We start from the raw sequence: 21253 nt of genomic DNA on the forward strand, positions 1-21253 counted from the left end.
ATCGGGCCGCGCTGGGAGTATTTGCTGCGGAAGAAAACCAATTAATTCCTTAATCGGAACCCCCCCAGAAATGGGTAGAATCGTGACTGGGGTTGCTATAAAGTTATCTCCGCGAAGTCAGGGATTGCTAACCCGGACTATTGGATGGCTACTTCTTCCTCCTCCTCTTCCTCCCCATCATCATCAATCATTATTATTATTATTATTTCTTGCAACATTGCAACAAGAGAGTTGTTTTTTTCCCCCCCCGGCTGCGTTTTTCCCACGCCCCGAAGCCCCTCTGCAAAGGACGGAGACGGGCGGGGTGGGGGGCTCTGCTTTCCAACGGCAGCAGCTCCCTTCCACGCCGAAGGACGGAAATAAATAATCCCCTCCCCCGGGCGCCCACCCACCCCTCGCGCCCGTTTTGCAAAGCCCGCTTGGCCGCCACCGCTGCAAGCAGCAAGCAACCTCAGCAGCAGCAGCGGAGAAGCCAAGCGCGCGCGCGACCCCCGGACAGTCCAGCACCTTCTGCCCGGGACCCCAACCTTCTGCGTTCCATTGTTCCCCTTCGGCCAATCAGCTCCGGCCGCCTCCGCCTCGGCCAATCGTTTGCGAGGGCTGCCTGAGTATTCCCTCTGTGACGTCACCCTTCCTCCTGGCCCTCCCCCTTTTGGGGGCTGAGTGGGTGGTCCGCGCCGTGCTGACGTCATGCTGCGTATGGGACACTCTCTCTGCTCTCCGGCCGGGCTGCAGGAGTTTAGGCTGGAGCAGGGCAGCGGCCGGAGACGCCCCCCTCCCCTTTTATTATTATTATTATTAATATTAATATTATTATTTTATTTTTATTCCTCCTTTTTTTTCTCCTCCCCCTTCTTTTTTTTTTCTTTCTGCATCACAACGTTTCCCCACATCTCCTTCTGCATGGTGGATATTATTTTTCCTTCCCCTTTTGGAGGTGCGATGGGGGATCACACCAAAAGTAAGTCTCTCTCTCTCTCTTTTTTTTTAAAAAAATTCCCCTCCCCCCTCCCCTCCGCTCAGACCCCGCGCTGGGAAGATTTGGGGCGCACGGGGAGGAGGGGGCGCGCAAGGATGCCTTTGGAAAAGAAGGGGGTGCTTTGGATGGACCGCTTGGAAAAAGGGTGAGGAGAGAGAAAGAGAAAGAGAGAGAAAGAGAAAGAGAGAGAGAGAGAGAGAGAGAGAGGAGGTGCAAAAGTAAGATTTATTAATATGATTATTTTGGTTCGTCGCACTGTCGGCCAGATGTTCAGCCTGGATTTGGGCATTTTTGTTTAGCTAGCCCGAGCCCTTTTCCAAGGACCTGGGATCGGCAGATGTGGATGTTGTTTGGTGTTACAGACGATGATTATTATTATTTAAGCTTTCAGCTTCGATTCGATTGACAGTCTGGGACTGGTAAAAACTTTACAGTTCAAGTCCTAACCAAGGACCTGTTAAGGTAACGTTGGAGGATATATAGATAATTCCAAGTAAGGTGGTGTTTTTTTTGCAAAGTCAGAATATTCAGGGTCTGCTAAATTCAAAATGTCCATGTATCTAAGCAGCCCTTTGGGAATTGCTCCAAAGGCTCCTGTTGTTATTGGTACAACTACTCATTTCTTCTTCCTCCTCCTCCTCTTCTTATTATTATCCCTTTTATTCATTAAACATGAATGTATCACTATTGTTGTTATTATTATTTTCCTGCTACTGAGGACGTTAATTTAAAGTGGGTTGCAAACGCTTGTTCCTTGCAGAAAAGGAACTTTCCTTCATCTTTATATTAATTTAATGTTAATTGGGCTTTATTGCCCGGAATAATTGAGCACCCCGCCAGAAAGTGTCCAAGGAAAAGAAGATGATGATGATGAGAGTCCATACTTTCTTTTTTCCCTTCTGCGTCTTTTCATCCATAAAATAATTTTCAAACCCATCTGGGAAACGGGGCGATGGAAAAACGGCCGGGCCGAAATATTTCTCTCCCGCTGCTTTTCCCTTTTTTGGGGTGGGTGGGGGTGGGGGTGGGGGGCTCGGCGACCCCTTCGGGCTCTCCTGCCAGCCGGGGCTTTGGGGCTCGGTTCCTTTTCGTTTGGCCGGGCTGGGCTCCTTCGGCCCAACCCGTTGCGAAGTTTGTCCTGAGTGTCCTTTTGCTGCTTTTCCCACCTCTTCCCCTTCCCCCCACCCCGGCAGAGAAACCCGGGATCGCCACGTGCGTGGGCTGCGGGAGCGAAATCCACGACCAGTACATCCTCAAGGTCTCGCCGGACCTGGAGTGGCACGCGGCGTGTCTGAAGTGCGCGGATTGTAGCCAGTACCTGGACGAGACCTGTACTTGCTTCGTGCGCGATGGCAAAACTTACTGTAAAAGAGATTACATCAGGTAGAAGAGCCCCCTCCCCAAAAGTCCTTTCTAAGCGGGGGCGGGAGAGGGGGGAACCCCCTTTATTTTTAAGCTTCTCCCGGGAGTTTTCCGCTTGGGGGGGTCTCTGGCCTGGCTTCTTGGCGTTGGTGGAGTTTGGGGGGAGGGGGCTTGGTCCCTAAAAGAGTCTCGCCTCCCTCTTCCCTCCCCCCCCACTCCCAGCGTTTAGCAGTGTTTCTCAACCTTGGAAGCTTGAAGATGGGTGGACTTCAACTCCCAGAATCCCCCAGCCAGAAGTCCACCCATCTTCAAGCTACCAAGGTTGAGAAACACTGGTTTAGTGGAAGTTTTCTTTTGAGGAGGGGGTGGTGGAATTTAAGGCGGGTTGCCGGAGGTGAAGCGAGGCGCGTGGGCTTTGGAAGCCCCTTATGGCCGGAAGTTCAAGATGCCCTGCCAGGAGAAGGGAACCCTCTGTCATCTCACCCCCACCCCACCCCGACACAGAGAGAGAGAGAGAGGGAGAAAGAGAGAGAGAGAAAGAGAGAAAGAGAGAGAGAGAGAGAGAGAGAGAGAGAGGGAAAGAAAAAGAGAGAGAGAGAGAGAGAGGGAGGGAGGGAGAAAGAGAGAGAGAGAGAGAGAGAGAGAGAGAGAGAGAAAGAGAGAGAGAGAAAGAGAGAAAGAGAGAGAGAGAGAGAGAGAGGGAGAAAGAGAGAGAGAGAAAGAGAGAGAGAGAGAGAGAGAGAGGGAAAGAAAAAGAGAGAGAGAGAGAGAGAGAGGGAGGGAGGGAGAAAGAGAGAGAGAGAGAGAGAGAGAGAGAGAGAGAGAGAGAGAGAGAGAGAGAGAGAGAGAGACTATGCACAACGCTCACCTGGAGGCCTTCCTGTGAAATTCAGGGAGGGGGAGGACCCTTGCCTTGACACCCATCGACGCGTGGCCTTTTATAAAACATTGACACAAACTCTTTTGCACGCCCACTTACCTCTCAGGCCTCCCTGTAGAACTCAACACAAACAAACACCCGTGTTTCTTTTTCTAAAGTTGGGGGCACAAATCTTTGCATGCCACTCACATGCCTGTCTGTAAAATATCTGGGGAGCCCTTGCACAAACATGCGTGCACGCGCACATGTATACCAACTTGCCCAGGGGTGAAATCCAGCAGGTCCTGACAGGTTCTGGAGAACCGGTAGCGGAAATTTTGAGTAGTTCTGAGAACCGGCAAATGCCACCTCTGGCTGGCCCCAGAGTGGGGTGGGAATGGAGATTTTGCAGTATCTTTCCCCCAGGAGTGGGGAGGGAATGGGAATTTTGCAGTATCCTTTCCCTGCCACGCCCACCAAGCCACGCTCACAGAACCGGTAGGAAAAGCATTTGGATTTCACCCTTGAGCTTGCCTTCTATACAAGGGGGCGGGGCGGGGGGCACAAGTCCTGGCACACCCACAGGCCTGCCTGTAAAATTCTTGCATAGGCAGAGATCCACACACACAATGCACACCTGCTTTCTTATAGACTGGGGGGGTGGGAATCCTTGCACGCTGACATACCTGTGTGCACAAATCCTGAGGCGGGAGGAGGGGGGGCGTCGACTTCGGACATGAACCCCCACGGATTTCGAGGGAGTTTTATTTCGAAAGGAAAGGAGTCTGCAGTTCGCTCTGGCCAAAAGTCGGGATTGTCCTCCCGTTTCGCTCCCAGTTTCGCCTCGAAATCCCGCCGGCAGCAGTTCCAATTCTTGTGCAGATGAAAAGTAAACGAAAAGAGCCTGGTTGGGAATAATATTCCTATTATTATTATTATTATTATTATTATTATTATTATTATTATTATTATTATTATCCTTATCCTTATCCTTATCCTTATCCTTATCCTTATAAGGCTGTGAATCTCACTAAAGATTAACCAATAATAATAATAATAATAATAATAATAATAATAATAATAATAATAATAATAATAATAATAACGGGAAGCACTGTCTGTTAGGGAAAGGGAGCGGGTTCTTGATTTCCTCGGTTTGTTTAGCTGTCGCTAGCGAAATATTCGTCCCCGGAGGCTCTTAGAGCTTCGGGGGGCTTCGGTCTGGTCCCGCGGGGCAGGGCAGGGCAGGGCAGGGCGCGGCTGTCCGGCCTGGCAGCGCTTGCTTGACCGCCGCCCTCCGTCCGCTGGCTCCGCAGGCTCTTCGGCATCAAGTGCGCCAAGTGCGCGGGCGGCTTCAGCAGCAGCGACCTGGTGATGCGCGCCCGCGACCAGGTCTACCACCTGGAGTGCTTCCGATGCTCCGTCTGCAGCCGGCAGCTCCTGCCCGGGGATGAGTTCTCGCTGCGGGACCACGAGCTGCTCTGCCGCGCCGACCACAGCCTCCTGCTCGACGGCGCCGGCTCGGCCGAGAGCCCCCCGCGCAGCCCCGGACACCTGCAGGGCGCCAGGCCGGGACACCTCCAGCTCCCAGGTAAGCCTCCAGCCCGGCCGCCCTTCCAAAGGCAGCCCCCTCCCCGAATCTCATTCAGTTAGCAGTCCTTCCTTCCTTCCTTCCTTCCTTCCTTCCTTCCTTCCTTCCTTCCTTCCTTCCTTCCTTCCTTCCTTCCTTCCTTCCTTTCCAGTGGTTAGAATGCAGTATTGCAGGCTAACTGTGCCCACAGTCAGGAGTTCGATCTTGACCTGCTCAAGGTTGACTCAGCCTTCCATCCTTCTGAGGTCGGTAAAACGAGGACCCAAATTGTTGGGGGCAATATGCTGACTCTGTAAACTGCTAAGTGTTATTGCTACCTTCCTTCCTTCCTTCCTTCCTTCCTTCCTTCCTTCCTTCCTTCCTTCCTTCCTTCCTTCCTCCCTCCCTTCCTTTCCCTTTCCTTCCCTCCTTCCTTTTTCTCTCCCCTTTCTTCTTTCTTCTTTCTTTTCCCCCTCCCTTCTCTCCTTTTTTCCTCCCTCCTCCCTCCCTTCCTTTTTTTCTCCCCTTTATTCCTTCCTTTTTTTCTTTCCTCCCTCCCTCCCTTCCTCTCTCTGTCTGTCTCTCTCTCTCTCTCTCTGACACCCACATATTTATTCCTCTCCCCTTCCCAAATCTCCCTTCCTTCCTCTGCATTTTCTGCTTCATTCTCCCTCCGGCCCTCTCTGCATCCACAACTCCATATCTCCTCCAGGGATTTGGTTCTGTGTTCCCCCTCCCCCACTCATTCTGTTGGGGGGGGGGAAATCTTTTTCAAAGGACTTTCACCGTTTCTGGGGGATCAGTCATAGTTTGGCTGCTCTCACTGGTTGGGGCAGTTTTAAGGTGCTCTGAGTTGCAAAAGGCCACGTGGCTATTTCAAAGATTAGCAGGAAGAGAGGAAATAAACAAGGTCTTTTTTTTTTTTTTTTTTAATTTTAACCCACAGGTCCCGGGCATGTTTGGGGCAGCCTCCACATCTGCACCTTCCAGTTGTGCTGCATAACTAACTCCCCACCATTCCTAACCCAGATGCCGGCCTTGGGTTCAAGGAAAGGGGGAAAGAGAGCAGAAGGCATGGCTAAACCCTTGGCCTCTTCATGGCTAGTCAGAAAGCCCTAATTTTTGAAACTCCAATCTCAGAGAAATCCCTTAGAGACCCTAACCCCACCTTCTCTTTCCCCCAAACCTGATTCTCTCCCCCCTTCTCTCCAAGATGTTCTTGTCAAAATGTAAAAGGAAAACAATATGAGTTTTTGTAAACAGATGCGACTCACAAGGAGGTGCAGTAACGAACGCCAATATCTCCCTTAATGAGTTAATACAAAACAGTTCCTCCCAATGTCAAAATAACTGGGGCAGGAGGTGTTTGGTAGATCCCTGGCTTAGCCTCAAATGTCGTTCTTGGACTGAAATCTCCCGATTGCCTCCAAACAAAAGAATTCTGGGAACTTCCGGGTGTGGAGAGGGGTCCCCAGGAATCCCTCCCTCCACTGGCTCTCACTAAGAGGACGATCCTAAATAGAACTAGGGTGGATCCTCTTTAAATCTGCTCTGGCATATTTTCTCTTTCCCCAAGCCGAAATCTGCCTCTGCCAAACCAGCCCAAATACATACTATAGTGCTTGTTCTGTGGTTCAATTGCCACCTCTCACCTGCGCACACCTTTTTACCTGTTTGCCCTTCGCCGCTTTCTCGTGGCTTCTGAGTCCCACCTGCGCGTTTATGATGTTGGAAACCGAGGTGGCCAAACGTGCCTCTTGAAATCGATTGGAGGTGATGAAGGCAAGAAGGAAAGGAGAAAATAAAAAAGAGAAAAAATTAAAAGAGAGAAGGAAGGGAAGAGGGAGGGAAAGAAAAAAAGGAAAGGAAGGGAAAGGGAGACAGGAAAAAGAACGGAAGCGAAGTGAAGCAAAGGAAAGGGAAGGGAAGGAAAAAGTAAGGAAGGAAAGAGAAGGGAAGGAAAGGGAAGGGAAGGGAGGGGAAGGGAAAAAAGGAAAGGAAGGGAAAGGAAAAAGAAGGGAAGGAAAAAGAAGGGAAGGGGAAAGGAAAGGAAAGGAAAGGAAAAAGAAAGGAAAGGAAAAGAAGGGAAGCAAGGGAAGGGAAGGAAGAAGAAGGGAAGGAAAGAGAAGGGAGAAGGAAAAAAGAAGGGAAGGGAAAAAAGGAAAGGAAAGGAAAGGAAAAAGGAAGGAAAGGAAAGGAAAAAGGAAGGAAAGGAAAGGAAATGCAATCTTTTCCCTTTCTCCTAACCTCAAAGATCCGTTTGCCCGGGAATAGAGTCCCCGTTCTTCTATCTAAGGGCCTCGTTGCCTGGAGAATTTAACCCCCGCAGGCCTAAAACCTCGCAGGGTTTACTCGGAAGGAAGCTCCCCGCGTTCCCAGCCAGTGAAGGGCGCGGGCGCGTTTGCAGCCCGGGCTCCCCTCTTTCCCTGCAACGAAGCCCACCCAATTTAGAGAAGCTCCCCGCCAGGTAAACCTGCCTGAAAACGAACCCAACCGGCTTTTTCCCCCCGAAGCGAAATCCGGGTGGGCAACGAAGCTGTTGATTTATTACTATTACTATTACTATTACTATTACTATTACTATTACTATTACTATTACTATTACTATTACTATTACTACTATTACTACTATTACTACTACTACTACTACTACTACTATTATTATTATTATTATTATTATTATTATTATTATTATTATTATTATTATTATTATTAAATAAAACTTGTTTGCAAAGTGCCTGCACGGCGGGCCATCTTGCAAATCCGTGTTAAACAAGCGCGGCCTTAATTCAGGTCCGGGAAAGGTCGAGGGACGATTTATGGGGGAAAAAAAACCCTGAAAGAAACTATCTTTGGAAAGAGCCGGAGGGGGGGGGGCGGCTTAAGTGGGGGGCTTAAGAGGAATTGGGGGAACCCGCCCGGGCTCTCTTCCCTTTCGAAACGGGTCGATTCGCTGCCCCGGCGCATTGGGCGAAATTGAATTCGCCTCTTTTTTTAAAATACAGCCCCTCCGCAGACCTGTATTAAAAACCACGCGCGATTCGTTCGGAAAAAGAGGAATTTTTAAATCACGCACCCAGTCTTTCATCGTGGACAAGAATGTGTCTCCGCGCGTGTGGTAGTTACACACATACACGGCGCTCACAACTGCATGCTAGGTCGATTTTTACGGGTGATTTGAAAAGAAAAAGTTAAGCAGAAGCCCCTCTTTTTTTCCCCCCAGTTTTCTTTCAAAACGCCTTAGAGACGTTTCAACGAGTTCTTTTCGCATTCGCTCCTCGCAGTCCGGTCGCTATTTTTCCTTGATTAATGTTTTTAAATAAGTTGGCGTTTATTATTTTAAAACCGCCCGAAAGAGAAGGGAAGGTATTCTGGATTCCCGCAGGGCCTTTCCGTAGCTCCTGAGTTTGAAACCAGGCGTTGGAAATGTCTGGAAGTTAGCAATAAAATAAAGTAATAAAATGAACTATCAGAAGGATTGAAATGGGCGGGGGTAGAATCTGTTTTGAGAGAAGGAAATAATAATAATAATAATAATAATAATAATAATAATAATAATAATAATAATAATAATAATAGCAATTATGATCATCATAAACAACCCGTTAAGTCTCTCTTCCAGATAGGGACGAAGAATAAATCCCAAGAAAAATGGCCTTTCTTTGCGTGGGGGCTCCCACACGGCCTTTCAACCTCCCCCACCCTTGCATTTTTGGGTCTGACCTGTGCCGCGGGACCATCCCGAGGCGGGTAATCTGCCAGGATCTCCGTTTAGCTCCGTGGCTCCGTTCACACGGCTTGTGGGAATCGGGTTTATTTTGCAGGGAACGCCACCATATCCGTTTGCATCTCAAAAGTTGAATAGTTTTCCTGCTGGGGAAAGATTTATTTTTTGGGGGTGTGGGGGTGGGAATTTAGAATTGGGGGATTCCCCCCCCCCCAATTCTGCAGGTCCCAAAAGAAGAAAGTAAACTTTTCCTTTCTCTTGGAGAAAAGGGAAAGTTTTACTTTCGCTTTTACTGTAGACCCATTTTATTCCCGCTGGGAAAACAACCAAGAATTCTTCGAATTGGCTTTTTCGGACCTGGCCTCTCTCTTGGGTTTCAGTTTTCTTTCTTTCTTTTTTTTGGGGAAGCAATTAAATCGGAAGCAATTTAAGTTTCTCCCGTCCCGTTCTCACGGGCAAATCGTCGGCTTTCCGAAGGCTTCCCCAGTTCGTTCTGCCGGCTTTCGACGAATCGCTTGCTCTGCTCAGCCGCCCCTCCGTATTTCGAATAAAATGGGTCCTTATTTTCTGCGCCCCCGTTTTTAGGACAAGCTGCTGCCCGCCCCCCAACCCCCTCGCCCAGATGGAGACAGGAAAATTATCTGTTTCTTTGCTGCAATGCCCAGCAAAATGAAGAAACCCCTCCCGACGTCAAAATAAGAATGGTTTTGTTTTATTATTTATTAGATTTATTCGCCGCTCATCTCGCTGTCAAGCGACACTGGGCGATGTAGGGCGTATTTAGTTGCCACTTAATTATGATGAGGCTCCGGATCAGGTTCGCAAAGCAATGGGGATTATTATTAAGGAAAAGGGGGCTACTATCCTGGCCAGCAGATTATCATGAGGATAGAAAATATTCTCCAAAAAATCTGGGATGGGAGGGGTTCCCCGCTGCTGGGGGTGGGTAGGTGGGTGGGTTTCTGCGCCCCTCTTTCTAGGGGTCCGCCTCGCCCTCCCTCCCCCCCTTTTTTTCACGCCGGCCTGGACCCCCCCCCCCCCTTCTCTCCGCAGATGCGGTGCCCGGGCGGCAGCCTTCCCTGCGTCCCCACGTGCACAAGCAGGCGGAGAAGACCACGCGGGTCCGGACGGTGCTGAATGAGAAACAGCTTCACACGCTACGCACCTGCTACGCTGCCAACCCGCGGCCGGACGCGCTGATGAAGGAGCAGCTGGTGGAGATGACCGGCCTGAGCCCACGCGTGATCCGCGTCTGGTTCCAGAACAAGCGCTGCAAAGACAAGAAGAAGTCCATCCTCATGAAACAGCTGCAGCAACAGCAGCAGCACAGCGACAAGGCAGTAAGTGAGCCAGCTGAGCTGAGCTGAGCTGAGCCGAGCCGGGCCGGGCCGGGCCAAAGTGCCTCTCCCACTCTCCAGTCTCCCCGCTTGCATTGGGAGCATTGGGAAGCCCAGGAGTGAGCCAGCCACCTGAATCTGGTGGGTTCCTCCCCTCCAGACTCTCGGGACTATATTTCCCATAATGCTGGAGGCTTCCCATCTCCCAGGCTCTCAGCACTACAATTCCCATAATGCTGGAGGCTTCCCATCCCCCAGGCTCTCAGCACTACATTTCCCATAATGCCTGAGGCTTCCCATCTCCCAGGCTCTCAGAATTACATTTCCTATAATGCTGGAGGCTTCCCATCTCCCAGGCTCTCAGCACTACAATTCCCATAATGCTGGAGGATTCCCATCTCCCAGACTCTCAGCACTACATTTCCCATAATGCTGGAGGATTCCCATCTTCCAGACTCTCAGCACTACATTTCCCATAATGCTGGAGGATTCCCATCTCCCACGCTCTCAGCACTACAATTCATGTAATGCCAGCCGGCTTCCCTCTCCCAAACTCTTGGAAGTAAAATTCCCATAATGCCACTAGGTTCTCCCTCTCAGACTCTCAGGACTACAATTCCCATACACTCTGGCAGGGTGGAATTGTGGTTCTCTCTCTCTCTCTCTCTCTCTCTCTCCTTCAAGGCAGCACTTTTCTTGCCTCCTCCCCTTCCAATCTTTTAGGGAGTCCTGGTTTTTTTTGGGGGGGGGGAGGGGCTTTAGGGAGGCAATGAAAGGAATTTCCAGTGGCAGGAAGGTTCCTCTGGCATCAACATCTATTTTGCCACTGATGAAGGGAGGGGAGATTAAGCTCAGCCCCAAATTCATTGTCCCATCATCCTGCTGCCTTCCTTCATAGGCAAAGTCTAAAAACTGAGGAATGGCAGCATTCACACGAGATGCTAAAGGTATTTAGCAACCTCTCCCCCCCTTTTTTTCTCCCAAAAAGGGTAATTTTTTGAGCCATCCAGGGTGGAATGGCCTCCCCTCCCTTCCCCAACAGAGAGAGCCGCAGTCTCAACAGAGGTTGAATGGACCCCCAGGTTTCAGTGTGGGGGAATGGATTTGTTGGGTCTTCAAGAAAGTAAGGGAAGCAAGGGCGAGAGTGATGGGTTCTTGGGTTGGGGAGGAGTTGGGGAGAGGATTTGGGCTCTCCAAACTCTACAAGGTGGAATAAGAGGAAGGAGCACTGCATATGTCGTGTCTCGCTATTTATAAAAATAACAGAGGTTGGGCTCAAAATCTAATAAACAAAGAAATAAATTAGAGCAAAGGCCATTTTTCCAAGCAGAGTTTGACTGACCAGGACTGGAGAGGGAAAATTCTCAGGATCAGGGCTTCTTTGGATCTCAATTCTGGGGGGGTGGGATCGTCGTCAACCAGTCCCACCAATCTGAAGTAAGCCCCATAGATTTGAGATTACCATGTCAGGACCTAAGACCTTTCGCAGTGCAGATATGGTAGCCCTACGTTGCCCCTTTGACTCCAATGCAACTGACAGAGACGTAGCAAATCTTCTGCTCAGGGTGCAAATCTACTCAGTACCTAAAGTAGGTGCAGCTCCTCTTTGGGGCCTAAGCCCTAGTTGCACAGATCCTAGCATTGCACCGCAAAGGGTTCCTCCACCATTAGGCTCTTAAGCGCAGCAATAATATCTATTTTTATTTGCCGCTGTCCGCCAGGTGATATTTAAGCAATATTGATTTTTTTTTTTTCCGGGCTCAAGATCAATAGTGTCTCGTGTAGGAGATCTCTGCGTGAGTCAATTTGTCTGCAAGGAAAAGCAGGAAGATGATGATGGCAATAATATTAACAACCATAACAGCCGTAATGATTCATCAAACTTATTTCTAAAAAACGTCCCCCCCAAAAGCAGCCACGATATCTTCTTTATATTTATTTCATCTACAGAAAAGTAAAGGGATTGTTTCAAATAAGCCTGATTTTGGGGACTGTTTTTAAAGCAAGCCAAATTTTTAATGTTTAGAGGTGGTTGTTTTTTAAAAAGGACTTCCCAAAAATATGGATAGTTCAGCTGTGGGTTTGTTTGCTGTTTTTCCATAGTGTTCCCTTCTGCTAAAAGTTATTTGATCTCTGCTGTAAATTCAGCAGAAGAGATCTCAGCCTGCCTTCCAGATGTTCTGAGCTGCTTTGCTGAAAACCATCATGGTTGCACCAGATGGGGAGGGAAAAAGGGATTGGGGGTGTGTGAAAGCAGAAGTGGGGAAAATAGGTGGGGCTGGCTCATGGCAGGAGGGTTTTTTTTTCTCTTCCTCATTTATCAGAATCAAATTACTTTGATTGATTCCGTAAATCAAAGGATTGGATGTACTGCTCCCTCCCATCGATGGCTGATGGAGTGGAACAGCTGGCTAATAGCAGTGTGTGTGTGTGTGTGTGTGTGTGTGTGTGTGTGTGTGTGTGTGTTGGTGGTGGTGAATCTTCTGGCATCTTAAAAATTAATTCCAATCCTTCCCAGAAGGAGTCAGAAAAGGCAAGATGGTGACTTGCAGTCAGAGCCCTTCCCCCCTTTCTTTAGGGGGTGGGAGGGGGTGTCTGGCTTTTAGTTTTTAGATGGATGGATGGATGGATGGATGGATGGATGGATGGATGGATATAGGTAGAGATAGATAGATAGATAGATAGATAGATAGATAGATGGATATATGTAGAGAGAGAGAAAGATAGATAGATAGATAGATAGATAGATAGATAGATAGATGGATATAGGTAGAGAGAGAGAGAAAGATAGATATAGGTAGATAGATAGATAGATGGATGGATATAGGCAGATAGAGATAGATAGATAGATAGATAGATAGATAGATAGATAGATAGATAGATAGATAGATGGATATAGGTAGATAGATAGATGGATGGATATAGATAGATAGATAGATAGATAGATAGATAGATAGATAGATAGATAGATAGATAGATGACATACAGGCATTGGCATTTAGCTTATTCAGTAAGTGAGGTTTTTTTTAATTCCACCCCTCAAATAATTTTCCAGATCCCCAAACTAATTAAAAACAATCAGATTAGAGGAGCCCTGGTAGCACAGCAGACTAAAGCACTGTTATTAAGATCAGCTGCCTGCAATTACTGCAAGTTCAAATCTCACCAGGCTCAAGGTTGACTCAGCCTTCCATCCTCTCAAAGGTAGGTAAAATGAGGACCCGGATTGTGGGGGCAATAAGCTGACTTTGTATAAATATACAAAAGTATGAAGGCTATTGCTTAACGCACTGTAAGCCGCCCTGAGTCTCCGGAGAAGGGCGGCATATAAATTAAAGCAAAAAAAAAAAAAAAGATGATTCTTTCTCCATAGGGATGTGGCTGTTCACCACTTTTATGTATTTTTGCATACCTAAAGAACTGGAGAGTTCTTTAGAAGACAATCTCTCTCTTTTTGCTTCTTTTTCTAATAATAACAATAACCTCCCTCGTTGGCTGATCGCTTCTACACACTCAGGGCTGCCAGAAAGCTCTAAACACACCCCTGATCATGTCAAGAGTTCTCAGTGCTAATTTGCCAGTAATCCCTGCCCTCCCCACTTCCATACGTAGCGTGCAAAGATGTGGACTGCAATAGGTGTCCAAAGGTGATTTTTAAGCATTTCCCCTTTCCGGTACGACATGTTCCCATTCTCTGCAGTTACGGTGGGACATTCATCGTTGATTCCACAGCTGAGGTGTTGAGTTTAGGTGATAGTGAGGAGAAAGCTGGTTTAATTTCGGATTTGGGACAAGACATCCCAAAAGCCATCCTCCATGCCCCCCCAAGCTTTCCCCAATATGCCATCTAGAGGGGCCAAATGAAAGCTGGAAACAGACTGCAGAGAATGTGGGATCATGGTTGAAACTGAGCAGATTCGGCTGCATTCGAGCTGACCTTTTCTTCTCCAACTTTCTCCCTTCCGGTCTCCCCCCAAGAGTTTGCAGGGCTTAACTGGCACCCCTTTGGTCGCGGGCAGCCCCATCCGCCACGACAGCGCCGTGCAAGGGAGTGCGGTAGAGGTGCAGACGTATCAGCCTCCCTGGAAAGCTCTCAGCAATTTTGCTCTACAGAGCGACTTGGATCAACCCGCCTTCCAGCAACTGGTAAGAGCCTGAGAATCCACCCCATAACTGGAGGGCAGGGAGGAGGGGGAAGGTGCCTTTTGTTGCATTGCCACTTTAATCACCCCACTCATCCCTAGGGCTGGTTCCCCTATCTCTGGCAGCATCAGTCACCTCCCTGGATTCTGCCTTAAGAAAAGGGGAGAATATATGGAAGGAGAACTAGAAAGGGAATTTATAAAAGCAAGATCCTTGAATGATCTTTAGGTTGTTTCAACATATCACGGTTGATCATTTCATTGATTTTCCTCTTAATAGGAATACTTTGGGAGATTGTTAAATATATTTTAAAACAGTTAGTCCCTTTGAATAATTTAAACAATACAGTCAAAAGACGAACAGAGCAGGGGTGAAATGCTACCGGTTCACACCAGTTCGGGCGAATCTGTAGCGGCGGGTGGTGGTTTGGAGAACCGGTAGTGGCGGCAGCGCAAGGCTCCGCCCACTCACCCGGATGTCATTACTTCCCGGTTTTAACCAGGAAGTAACCTGTTTTTTACCCTCTGCGCATGCGCAGAGGGTCCAAAATTGCATGTGACGTGCACGCACTTCCGAACCAGTAGGGAAGGTAAGTAGATTTCACCCCTGGAACAGAGGTAGATGCAAGCATTTCTCATTGACTCATCAGTACCTACATTACGATATTTGAGGCTGATTTTAACCGTGTTATCCTAATGTAGGTTCTGATGAGCCAATAAGAAATGCTTGCATCTACCTCTGTTTGTCTTTTGGCTGTATTGTTTAAATATATTTTAGTTCATGGGGCCATCTTTTAAGTCAGCTTAAGTGTCTCTGTTGGGGTGAGTCATGGGTTTGTGTGTCGTTACCTGAAGAAAAACCACATTTACCTAATCTGGGGTAATTTACCTAATTTTAAGGAATCTTCCTATGGATAAATCTTCCTACGGGTTTACTCTGGCCACACAGAGGGAGGATTTGTCATGGTGGGAAAGAAAATAAATCGCCGGAATATGGATGCAAAGCTTCAGCCCAGGAGTGCCCAACTTTGGCAACTTTAAGACCTGTGGATTTCCAACTCCCAGAATTCCCCAGCCAGACCCTCAAAAATAGAAGCCCCTTTTGATCATGTGACCACGGGGATGCTGCCAGGGTTGTAAGTGCGAGGACCGGTCATTTTTTATTGCCACTGTAACTTCAAACAGTCGCTCTAACGAATGATTATTAAGTCAAGGATGACCTGTACTAAAATAGAGTATCGTCTGTCCAGGGGTGGGCTTCAAAAATTTTAGCAAGGGGTTCTCTGCCCGGTTGCTGGGTGGGCGTGGCCATGGTGGGTGTGGCCTAGTCGGCCTCTTGCACCACAGCGGGAGGGCCCCAGCATTTTTGCCCTTCCCGGGCTTCGGAGGCTTTTCTTGAGCTTCCGGAGGGCCTCTGGAGGCCAGAAACGGGCCCATTTTTCGCCCTCCCCGAGCCTCCGGGCATGCCCTGCAGTTACCTGCACCCAAAATGGGCCATGTGGGGACTCCTGGGAGGGGAGGGGCCAGCCAGAAGTGGGATTTGGGGGTTCTCCGAACTGCACAGAATCCTAGCTAGAGGTTCTCCCGAACCCCTGCGAACTTCCAGCAGCCTACCCCTGGTTGTAAGTGCGAGGACTGGTCATTTTTTAATGCCACTGTAACTTCAAACAGTTACTTTAACGAATGATTGTAAGTCAAGGATGACCTGAATTAAAATACAGTCTCTTCTGTCTGAAGACCCCCATTTTTCTAACTTCTCTCTCCCTATTTTGTTCCTTTTTGACATTCGTCTACAGCTCTCCATTTCTGAATCCGGCTCCTTAGGTAACTCCTCAGGCAGCGACGTCACCTCTTTATCATCCCAGCTCCCAGATACGCCCAACAGCATGGTTCCTAGTCCAGTGGAAACGTGAGGGGGGTCTTTTGGAACGCCTGACCCTCGAGGACTGTGCCGCATGCTTTTTTTGCTTCTTGCATGAAAACTTGAGCGCTAAGCCAACACAACGACGTGTTAAATTATTCTCTTTATTTAAAAACCCGGCTCCATCTCGACTTCTGTCGGTCGGTCGGTCGGTCGGTGGCTGGAAGTCTTCCAGGGTTCCTCTGACTTCGCCAAACAGGGAGAGGGAAAAGGAGTTAAACTTCCCAGGAATTCTGGTCCCCCCCACTCCCCTCTCAAATACTTCTGGATTTTACTCAAAGGAGATTCAGATCGAAGGAGATTCAGATCCCATTCTTGCCGTTTTAAAAGATGGCTTTCCCCATTTTCTTGTTCTTTTTCTCAATGGAAGGAATCAACTCAACGTGGAAACGGTGTAGAGCCATCCGTTGCCTTCATCATCTCAACCAATTCTGGATGCCCATCGCCAATCTCTCTTGTGGCTTCCGTCTTCCCTGGAAAAAGCTGGAACTTTTTTCCCCTCCGTTTCTTTGGTGGTCCCAAAAGAGGAGAATTTTTCTTTTTTCTTTCTCTTTCTCTTCTCCTGAGTCTGCATGATTGCTGGGAAAAATTCCAGCAGGACTTGTGTGTGACCCAAATCAAACTCCCCCCTCCCTCCCCATTGCCAGTGTTAAATTATCTTTATGGATGGAAGGTGTGTGGTTCTTTCTCAGCCTTTGCAGACCAAAGTAAGTTATTGTTATTTATTATCGCGCAGCAACAGTGAGAATTTGACCCGAATAATAAAAGAACAAATACCAAGAGGAGAAATCGATCTGATCCTTGTGTTCTAGCGTTTGGTTGTCCTAAAAATTAAGTAAGCTGTAATTTCCTCGGAAGAATTCGACTGCAGCTTTCCAGTCTCTTTCAACAGTGGATGCCAAATTGTAAAGTTTAATTTGATAGTCATTCTGTTCAGTAGTAAAAGCTGAATCTGACTTACAGTGCCTTTGCACAAATGGGCATGGAATGTTTTTTAACAACGTATTAGAGTGCATAGTCATTTTTTCCTGCCACTGTCTATTATTATTATTAATTTATTAATGTATTTATTTATTGGTTTGCTTTATTTGCCGCCCTTCTCCGGAGACTCAGGGCGGCTTACAATGTGTTAAGCAATAACCTTCAAACTTTTGTATATATCTGCTTAGTAGGGCTTTTGCCCCCCCCCCCCCAAGCAGTGTTCTTCTTTTTTTATACAAAGTCAGTTTATTGCCCCCACAAACCGGGTCCTCATTTTATCTACCTCGGAAGGATGGAAGGCTGAGTCAACCTTGAGCCTGATGAGATTTGAACTTGCAGTAATTGCAGGCACCTGGTGCTACTTAACAGCACTTTAGTCTGCTGCTCCACCAAGGCTCTTATTATACTTTATTCATTAAACATGAAACTCAAGTCAACTGAACATTCAAAAACGCATCACAAATACCATTGACTGGTGCTAATGGTTGATACGGGTTGCTGCCAGCGTCCTAGGTATCAACCAAGTACTTCTTCTTCTTATTATTATCATCATCATCATCATCATCTTCAATTCGATTCACAGTCTAGGATTGGTAAAAATTTAACAGTTCAAGTCCTAACCAAGGACCTGTTAAGGTAACGTTGGAGGATATATAGGTAATTCCGAGTAAGGTGGTTTTTTGCAAAGTCACAATATTCAGGGTCTGATAAATTCAAAGTTTCCATGTATCTAGGCAACCCTTTGAGTATTGCTCGAAGGGCTTCTATTACTATTGGTACAACCACTGGTTTTTTCCTCCACAATCACTCAACTTCAATTTGCAGTATTTCATTATTTTTTCTAGCTGTTATTATTATTATTATTGTTTGGTCTTGCCGCTCTTGGGATTCCCATCCAAAATTATTTCAGCTCTGAACCCATTTGGCATCTTGAAATCAGCCAGGTTTTGAGCTGCTGCGTAACTAAGAAGTCAAATATAATGTCCGCACACAGGAAGGATTCATTCATTGGGAGTTCATTCATTATACTTTCATTTTGAGGACATTTGTTTTCATGAATTCAAAGCCGGTGTAGAGTTTTCTCGTGGTTTCACTTCATTTCTGAAGGGCGGCTCTGTCCCACTTGGTCATTCCCTCAAAAAAAACAAAATATGGACAATTCTATATCAAGAAGGGTTCCATAAAATAGAGAGTCTGGATGCTGGACAAGAAGTATTTACAAGACTTCATCAATTTTTCTTCAGGGATGCAAGGATAGCCAAAATTCCAGCAAAAAGTTCCTGTTTCAAGGGCTGGGATTTGATCTTGCTGTGAGAAGACCGGCGTTCTCTCTGCTCTATGGATGAACAGAGTGAGAAAAACATCTCGTCATTCTTGTATGTTCAAGTACTAATGCTCTCTTTCAGATTTGATGTTTGTCCGAAAAAGGGCAGATTTCCTGCAAAAAAACAACACAGTAGCATGTAGTGTGACTACGATAACGTCTCTCTGCCATGGTCAACCCCAATTTGTGAGCCTGAATCGTGTACCTGCTTATCTGTTACCAATTGTTCATGCATTGGCCAATCAGGTTAGGAGGCCAAAATGTTTGTTCATTGCCATTTATTCATTTATTTCCAGATCAAATGCCCGGACTCTTGAATCATGGTTTCATTGAGGTGAGGGAATGCTTTAGTCACTCGTGCATTTTTAAACTTCTGCTTTCGGACTTTTGTCATCTTTTCCAAGTGTCTGTCTGTCTGTCCTTCCTTCCTTCCTTCCTCCCTCTCTCCTGTCTCCTTCCTTCCTTCCTTCCTTCCTTCCTTCCTTCCTTCCTTCCTTCCTTCCTTCCTTCCTCCAGGCATCTGACTGTCGGGTGTCCTTGTTTGACACTTGTAACCTCTCAGATAGCTAAAACAAGGCTCCCCCCCAAGAACTACTTCAAGCAGATCAGTCCCAACTTTCTCTTCTCCTTTACGGACCTGGGATTTCCTCGTGGTGCCCTTTCCCAAGCTAGTAGACTCTTCAGAGCTTCAGATGGTTAGTTTCTTGCCAGCAGCCTGGAAATGGTCAGCCCTCCTGGGCCGCTTCCCTTCCCCACCAGACAAGGTTGAAGGTTCAGCAGGGGCGCAGAAACCGCCCCCCCCCCCGTTTAAACGCATTTAAAAGAGGCAGAGTGGGAATTGGATGAAGGGCACTGCAGCATCCACTCTGTTTGCAGACAGAGAAGCGTTGGGGGGGGGGGAAGACCCCAAAAGGTAAGCACTCCTGTCCAGGACCCTCCCTCGGTGAAATTCACGTGCATTCCGACAACCATGCAAAGCAGCTTTTTGTCTTGGGGTGGGGGCGGCAGGACGGATGGATTTCATCAGCTCATCAAACCCCCCCCCCCTTAATCACCTCGCACGGAGTCGGCGGAGCAAATTGCTCTCAATTAGTAGCTGAAGTGAACCCAACTGCCCTCCCCCCACCTCCCCCCGGGACCCTCCCTCTCCTCTCCTCTCCTCTCCTCTCCCCCCGGGGGATCTGGTTTCACGGGAGATGTTTAAGCAGGAGGCAAAACTGATGGCGAGAACAATGCAGATATTGATGGCTCTCTAGGGATGCCTTTGCAGGATGGCGACCCTCTCTTTCCTCCCCCGCCCCCCCGGGGGCAGGTGTGGCGATCTGCGGCCCCCTCCCCAGTTTTGCCTCCCCCAAACCCTCAATCCCAAGAGAGACCCGCGCGCGTTTCTAGGCTGCCACCCAAAGCAGCGCCTCCTCCTCCTGCTCCCGGGCAAGGGGGGTCTCCGGATAGACTGGGTCTGACTGGGGGGGTTCCACAGAGCCAGAGGACGCCCACGCCCCCCTTCCTTTCCCCTTGTAGCCGGGAGTTCCGCAGGAGAAAGGACCATTGGCGCCGGCCGGGAGCGAAGGCAGCGCAAACCGGGCGGGCGGAGCGCAATCCCCGGGGAGCGCGATCCTTGATTAATTCGCCCGTCTAGACAGCGGCGGCGGCGGCTCCTTATCGGCTCTGGCATCGCCTCTCCAAGCCAGACCGCGGTGGGGGAAGACAGGGGGGGGGGTCCCTCTCCCACCCACCTACCCACCCCCCAGATCCGGGGATTGACCTGACTCCCCACCGGAGGAGAGGAGGAAGAGAAGGCGCTTTCCCGCAGCCTCAACCTGGCCAGGGGTCTCGGGGTGATCTGGGAGGGTGTTGGAATGGGGGGGGGGTCCCAGACAGGGATAGCCCCGGAGTCTCAGGACCCCCCCTCCTCCTCCACTCTCCAGGGGCACAATGCCCGCGAGGCTGAGTCTGGGGGCTCCCAGGCAAAACGGGGACCGAATTCTCCAAGCCTCTTTTTCTGGGCAAAAAAGCGCCCCCCCCCTCCCAAGTCTTGCTTGCCAGGTAGAAGCAAGCAAAGGAGAGAGCTGGGATAAGGCTGCTGCTGCTCCTTTGCCCACCTGGGGTGTAGCAGGACGTGTGAAGGCGCTCTTTGGATTGAGGGATGGGGAAGGAGGAAGTGGGTAAATCTGTGGGGAAAAAAAAAATGGGGAGGGGATCATTTAGGGATTGGGAGCAACCCAGCAGAAAAGGTGCCAGCAGGGAATTTTATCTCAAGGTAACAAGAGTTGGAGTGAATGACTCCCAAAGGAGCAGCCATCCCATTTTGTGTCCTACAAGGCCATCCTTGCTTTCTGAGGAGCAGGAGAGCAACCTGTAGAGGACTTTCATGAGGTAGACCTTGCAGAAGGACCTCCTGGAGAAACATCTCCTTGGCTTTGGTTCCCGACGGTGAAGGATGGGACACCTGCACCGCAACACTACTTCTAGACAATCTCTTCCAGCCTGATGCTTCCAGATGTCTGGTCTTCAACACCTTTCACCCCTAGCTATCATGGTTATTATAGGAACTCATGTCCAACACTTGAGGAGGGAGCGGGCTGGAAAGGAGGGCTTGTAGGATATCTATCAGGAGGAGGAAAATCCACATTTATTTGTCCAAGAGAGTCTTCTGGATAAACATTAGGTGTTTCAATTAGGCTCTTTCAATTTCATGACTCCATTTTTGGCAGGTATTTCTATCCTTCACAAATGTCAACCAGAAGAAACGTTCATGGGAAGAGGCAGATGTACCGAAGACGCACGCAGAGGCCATCTGCAGAATTCACAATGGCAGAAAAGAGTCTATATCTGAATATATCATGGTGAGGAATAAGATAAATCAGGAGTAAGGAGACCTGAGACACAATCTCTTAATCCTTGGAAATACTTCCTGAGGGGCGTATTTATTTATTCGGCTGAGATCCTGTTTTTTTGTCTAAGAGCTCAAGGTGGCATTCATATTTTTTTCCCTATAAGAACAGGAAATGCTGAGGGTGGATGAAAAAAAAAAAGGGGGTATGTATCTTA

General features: G+C 48.3%; 2 protein-coding genes across 3 annotated transcripts in view; one reads left to right on the forward strand and one right to left on the reverse strand.

The window, feature by feature from the left end:
• Window positions 1-863: 863 nt before the first annotated feature.
• Window positions 864-16012, forward strand: ISL2 (ISL LIM homeobox 2). Its single transcript, XM_060689485.2, has 6 exons — window positions 864-961; window positions 2173-2362; window positions 4517-4791; window positions 9551-9837; window positions 13813-13980; window positions 15773-16012. Exons 1-6 carry the CDS (start codon window positions 904-906, stop codon window positions 15887-15889), a joined length of 1095 nt encoding a protein of 364 aa, XP_060545468.1. The 5' UTR covers window positions 864-903; the 3' UTR covers window positions 15890-16012.
• The window catches only part of SCAPER (S-phase cyclin A associated protein in the ER), a 114579-nt gene continuing 101139 nt past the window's right edge, over window positions 7814-21253 (reverse strand). The window contains exons 35-37 of one of the 2 annotated variants that reach the window (XM_087878119.1): window positions 11419-11644; window positions 9663-9767; window positions 7814-8640 (exon numbers count right to left, since the gene is read on the reverse strand). The gene's annotated coding sequence lies outside the window, so the exon portion shown is untranslated. Of the gene's footprint in view, window positions 8641-9662; window positions 9768-11418; window positions 11645-20812; window positions 21000-21253 lie in introns of those variants that run through there. The other variant, XM_060689483.2, reaches the window with a different exon arrangement.

The sequence above is a fragment of the Pantherophis guttatus genome, chromosome 13, assembly GCF_059756535.1.
Source record: "Pantherophis guttatus breed Tessera chromosome 13, ASM5975653v1, whole genome shotgun sequence".
NCBI classification, from domain to species: domain Eukaryota; kingdom Metazoa; phylum Chordata; class Lepidosauria; order Squamata; family Colubridae; genus Pantherophis; species Pantherophis guttatus.

What these genes read in the sequence shown, in the direction of transcription:
- ISL2 (XM_060689485.2), top strand. Translation starts at nt 904, where the DNA reads ATGGTGGATATTATTTTTCCTTCCCCTTTTGGAGGTGCGATGGGGGAT. An exon ending in GGGACACCTCCAGCTCCCAG is followed by an intron (nt 4,792 to 9,550) that starts GTAAGCCTCCAG and finishes TTCTCTCCGCAG; the next exon opens with ATGCGGTGCCCGGGCGGCAG. An exon ending in AGCAGCACAGCGACAAGGCA is followed by an intron (nt 9,838 to 13,812) that starts GTAAGTGAGCCA and finishes TCTCCCCCCAAG; the next exon opens with AGTTTGCAGGGCTTAACTGG.